The sequence below is a fragment of the Hydra vulgaris genome, chromosome 10, assembly GCF_038396675.1.
Source record: "Hydra vulgaris chromosome 10, alternate assembly HydraT2T_AEP".
Lineage (NCBI taxonomy): Eukaryota > Metazoa > Cnidaria > Hydrozoa > Anthoathecata > Hydridae > Hydra > Hydra vulgaris.
The window spans coordinates 12,207,501-12,212,857 of NC_088929.1; the positions used below are offsets into that span (position 1 = coordinate 12,207,501).

General features: G+C 27.9%; 2 protein-coding genes across 2 annotated transcripts; one reads left to right on the plus strand and one right to left on the minus strand.

Annotated features, from left to right (window-relative positions):
- Positions 1 to 1,396: 1,396 nt before the first annotated feature.
- Positions 1,397 to 3,296, plus strand: LOC136085798 (uncharacterized). The gene is made up of 2 exons (XM_065807269.1): positions 1,397 to 2,185; positions 2,514 to 3,296. The coding sequence occupies exons 1-2, from the start codon at positions 2,046 to 2,048 to the stop codon at positions 3,289 to 3,291; spliced, it is 918 nt and encodes a 305-aa protein (XP_065663341.1). The 5' UTR covers positions 1,397 to 2,045; the 3' UTR covers positions 3,292 to 3,296.
- Positions 3,251 to 4,869, minus strand: LOC136085797 (putative nuclease HARBI1). Its single transcript, XM_065807268.1, has one exon. The coding sequence runs from the start codon at positions 4,574 to 4,576 to the stop codon at positions 3,377 to 3,379; it is 1,200 nt and encodes a 399-aa protein (XP_065663340.1). The 5' UTR covers positions 4,577 to 4,869; the 3' UTR covers positions 3,251 to 3,376.
- Between the last annotated feature and the right edge of the window lie 488 nt (positions 4,870 to 5,357).

Consider the following 5,357-nt stretch of genomic DNA (forward strand, 5'->3'; position numbering starts at 1 on the left):
ATATATATATATATATAAATTCTTTGGAAAGAATTTATATATATATTTATATATATAAATCCTCTCCAAAGCTTTTCTAAAGTCTGCTGTAATTGCGCAATACTGGTTATGCTCTCATTGACCAATTTCTTATCTATCCAAGCCCAAATTTTCTCGATGGGATTGAGATCTGGAGGATGAGCTGGTCAAGGCATAACAGTAATGTTTTTCCGACCAAGCCACTCTTTAACGGAGATTGCAGTGTGAGCCATAACGCCATTGTGCTGAAAAATCCAAAATTGGATTCGTCGTTGAAAACAACTTTGGCCCAGTTTTCTACAGACCAGTGAAGTCTTTCTCTGTACCACTTTAGTCGTTTTAGGCGATCTGAGACACGCAAAAGTGGTTTTTGAGCAGTGACATAGCAATCTAAGCCTTACTTATTTAGGCACCTTCGCACAGTCCATTTACTAGCACTAACGTTACCAGGCGTATTTGTAAACCCTTCAGCAAGTTCGCGGTAAGAAATTTTAGGGTCTTGCCCAACCTTTCGATAGAGATAACTTTGGTCTCTTGAAGTTAACTTTAAAGACCTACCAAGCTTCGGTAAATCTTTGATATTGTTATAAAGCTCGTGGTTATTTAACGTTGTTTGTACAAATTTAAGCAAAACATTGCACATTTGAGCTATTTCTCGTTGGCTTTTAGTTTTATCTTTTAGCAGACTTACAATTTGCCATCATGCCTTGTCTGAGACAGCTTTTCTGCCCATTTTTGTCTTTTTACTTTACCAAATAATTACCATTGCGAATAACTCAAGATATAAAAATGATAATTTTATTTTATTTTCGCAAGAAGGTTTATATAATTCGAAAGAACTCAACCACCAAATTTTAGATCGCTCAGATAACATTTCCTTGAGATATTTCAACCTAAGTCGTTAAATTTTGGTTGACTCTATATTTTTGCTACATTAGAAATACAGGTATGTTTCAATTAAATTAATAATTACTCAAGACTGGTTAAACTAACGAGTTCCAATTATATACCATTCAGTAGAGAATCAATTAGTTAAGGCATTTAATACGCTTTTAATCGTATTAATTAGTTAGTTTTAAAGTTAAATGTGAAACACAAAAATTTCACACAAACAAAGTAGTGAATCTATATTTATGCAACCCACTGTGTGTACATATATATATATATATGTATATATATATATATATATATATATATATATATATATATATATATATATATATATATATATATATATATATATATATATTTATATATATACACATATATATATATATATATATATATTTATATATATATATATATATATATATATATATATATATATATATATATATATATATATATATATATATATATATATATATATATATATATATACATGTATATGTATATATATACAGGCTTGGACAGGAATGGTGTGCGATTCCGGTGTTTGTTTGACGATGCATATAATTTTCTTTTTGACAATATAACCACGGTTGCTTAGATATTTTAACAATTTGAATTTTGGTTATTTACACGCATTTCAGAAATTTGTTAAAAAAAAGTTAACTAAACTAAATTAAATAATAATATAGCTCATATAGGTAAATTGTTATTTAATTTAATTTTATTAATAGACGAATATAGCTCAACATCGGATTCGGAATATTAAAGTTATTGTACTTATGCCTTCTTAATTGCGTTTTTTTAATCCAAAAACTATGTTATGTATTTGAATTAGTCTTCTTTGTTTATCGTAAGATTAAAATATACTTTAAAAAAATCAAAGCTTTTACATTTATCTTAAAATAGACGTGCTTAGTCCATAAAGGTCGTGCTTAGTCACAAAGAATATAATACCCCGTTCATACTGACGATAAAACACGTTTTAATTGTCGTATTTTAAACGCGTTTTACATTTTACTATTCTCATCAAATTTAAAATTGGTTTTAATTAAAACACGCAACGTTAAAAGTTGTTTTAATAAAACAACGTCGCGAGGTTGTTTTAATTGCGTTTTATTACCCTGAACTGTTTTTAAATGGCGGAGGAAAAAGCTGTTGCTGAAGAAAAAGTTAAATCTAGAAAGAGAGCTAGACATTGGGATGATGAGGAAACAAAAATACTAATTAGTAAATGGTCAGAAGATAATATCCAAGAAAAGTTGAAGTCATGCACAAGGTTTTGTTTTGTTTTTTTCAGTTAAGTTGGATCAATTTGAAATAACTTGTTAAATAAAATCAAACCACTCGTTACTAAATAGTTTAAATAAATCACAAATAGACAAGAAGTGATTACGAATTACATTAATATTGAATAAACAAGGAAATGAATGTTTATAAATTGTACTTTTTACAACAAGATATTTATTTCTCTTTGATAGTTAGCACAATATATATATATATATATATATATATATATATATATATATATATATATATATATATATATATATATATATATATATATATATATATATATATATAACTTCATATTTTTTGGATTTTAGAAAAGGAAAAATTTGGGAGGAAATTTTGCTATTCTTGCAAGCTTCTGGATATGAAGACAGAGATAAAGAGATGTGTAAAACAAGAATTCACACATTGACAAGTGCATATCGCAATTATATTGATAATAAACGAAATACAAGTGGGACTGGTCCTTCCAAAAAACCATCCTGCTTTGATGAAATTGATAAGGTTCTTAGTGACAAACCAACCACATTACCAACTTTTTTGAAAAGTTCCTCAGGCATGAATGTTATTATTGAAAAAACTGCAGAAGTGAATAATTTTAATAATTGTGTTAATGAGTTAGTAAACTGTGAACATATAGACATTGAAACTACTCCGTCAAGTTCTAAATCTGAAGAGTTGGTAAAAAAAGATAATAGTTTTTACTTTAAAAAATCCAAAAAGAAAAAATCAAGAAGTGAGGTAATGTTTGAACAATTAAATGCCACTGTTAATAAATTTATGACCTCTCAGGCTGATATTGATCATAAAATTTTAGAAAGTATTTTAGAAAACCACAAACAAGAAGAATCATGTGTTATATTAAAAGTTCGTCAAGTTGAAGATTTATATTTTATTGAAATAGAACTTTCATTGGCAGATTTGACACTAGAAAAACTTACTTGCACAATAAAAGAGGAATTTTCAGTTCAAGATAATGCATCTTTATTGATTACCAAGTTACCAAATGTACTTATCCGAAATGATAAGGATGTTAAACGTCTTAAAAGTGGGACTGAGATAGAGTTTTTAATTATGATTAAAAAAATGTGAAGCAATTTCTTTGTTTTGTTATTTTTTTCTCAAAATAAAATAAACCATGCCTTTTACAACATTGTTTGAAAAAAATCATTTACAACTAAACAGTTGTAAAATAATGTTTTTTTATGGAATTTCTAATAAACTCAGCTTTATTGTCAAGTTCAATGCAACTGTGGTTTAATATAGGGTTTACTAAGTCAATTTCTGTTTGTTCAATCCATTCATTTAAATACTTTTGCTTTGTCAAAGTACAGAAGTTATGTAGTATACAACATGTTGTAACAATATTGACTGTGTGTTCAACTGTTGTATCTAATCTCTTTAAAAGACATTGAAATCGACCTTTTAATCTTCCAAATCCATTCTCCACCACCACACGACATTTACTAAGAGAAACGTTAAACTTTGCTTCTTCTATACTAAGATTTCCACGATCTGAGTAAGGTTTCATAAGCCAATTTTTAAGGGGATATGCTGAATCACCAAGGATAAGAGGACCAATTTCAATATTATCAATTATTTTAGATAAGTTTGTAGGTAAAAAGGTTCTAGCCAGACACTCTTTATATAAGGGAGAATTTTTAAAAACCCTTGAATCGTGTGATTTGCCAGTCCACCCTACAAAAATATCTCTAAATAAATACTTGCTGTCTACCAATCCCTGTAAAATAATGGAGTGATATTCTTTTCTGTTTATATAGTCCTCTGAATTTTTATGAGGAGCCTTTATTCTTATGTGACATCCATCAACTGCTCCAACTACTTGTGGAAAACCATATAATTTTTCAAAACTTACTATAATCTCCATTGTTTCTTCCCTTGAGGGTAAGGAAATGTATTTCTTCATTAAGTTATCAACAAAATGTTTACAAATTCTGTGAACTATTGTACAAACAGTTGATTTTCCTAAGCCAAATAAATTGGCTATTGTTCGGTAATCTGCAGATCCACTTAAAAAGTAAAGTGTCACAGCTAACTTCATTTCTAAAGGCAAAGATTTACGAAAGTTAGTGCCTTGTATAGGCATAAAAGGTGAAACTTCCTTGCACAGATAATTAAAGGCTGCTTTAGACATTCTTATGTTTTTTATCCAATCATCTTCGTTCCAACAGTTTACCGTTGTTTCGTACCAAAAGCTTTGACTGCGAGGTTTAGTCCAAATTTTTCTGTAAACCGCAAAATTATAAGCAGTAATACAGTTTATCAGTATGTGCTGCAATTGCAGTCTTCTTTTTTTCCTTGATATGTACAATAATACTCGTAACTTCGAGATCAAGTTTTTCTTTGAGAGCGCCATTTTCGAACGTTAATATAAATACTAAAGAACGTTCAATCTGAACGCAAGAAAACTGAAAACATGTTTATTATAAAACTATGTTTACATTAAAACATGTTTATTTAAAACAGAATTTAGTGTGAACAGGGTATAAGTATATTATAAGTAGAAGATCATTAACTCTTTTCCGCGGTTATTTTCATTCAAAAATAAGGCGCTATAAAACTTTTAAAATCTCTTCGCGAGAACAAATAATTTCTAACTTCTAGCTATTAGTTCAACTGAGCGTGACGTCCTTTCTTGTCGACTCCTTGTACAATAAAAAAAAAGTTTAAAATTATATTCTTGGATATTTTAAATACAGTCTACTTAGAGTAATCGTTGCTAGTAACTATTTGATTTATTTGCTAGTAACTATTTTATACGTTACGTATACTATAACTATACGTTGCTAGTAACTATTTGATTTATTTGAAAGCATTTTACAAATCATATTTTATTAATATTATTAAAAAATATCGAACTTATATATTCTTTTCGTAATTTATTCATTTAAAAAACTGTTTCAAAAACAACATATTTGTTTAAAAATATTTTTTAACGTTTACATATAAAGAAAACATGTTTATAAATATATAATTTAAAATAAGTTTAATATTCTTTGGCAACTTAAATAAAATGTCTTAAATAAAAGCAATCTTTAGAAGTAATTTGTTACTTGGTTTAAAAGCCTTCAGGTAAACTTTAACAAAGATCAACTACTCTAAGATTTTTTAACGTCATTCAAAAAAGTTTCGAGATT

Coding starts and splice junctions, on each gene's coding strand:
- LOC136085797 (XM_065807268.1), bottom strand. CDS start 4,576: ATGGCGCTCTCAAAGAAAAACTTGATCTCGAAGTTACGAGTATTATTG.
- LOC136085798 (XM_065807269.1), top strand. CDS start 2,046: ATGGCGGAGGAAAAAGCTGTTGCTGAAGAAAAAGTTAAATCTAGAAAG. Junction 2,186..2,513: donor AAGTTGAAGTCATGCACAAG/GTTTTGTTTTGT, acceptor TTTGGATTTTAG/AAAAGGAAAAATTTGGGAGG.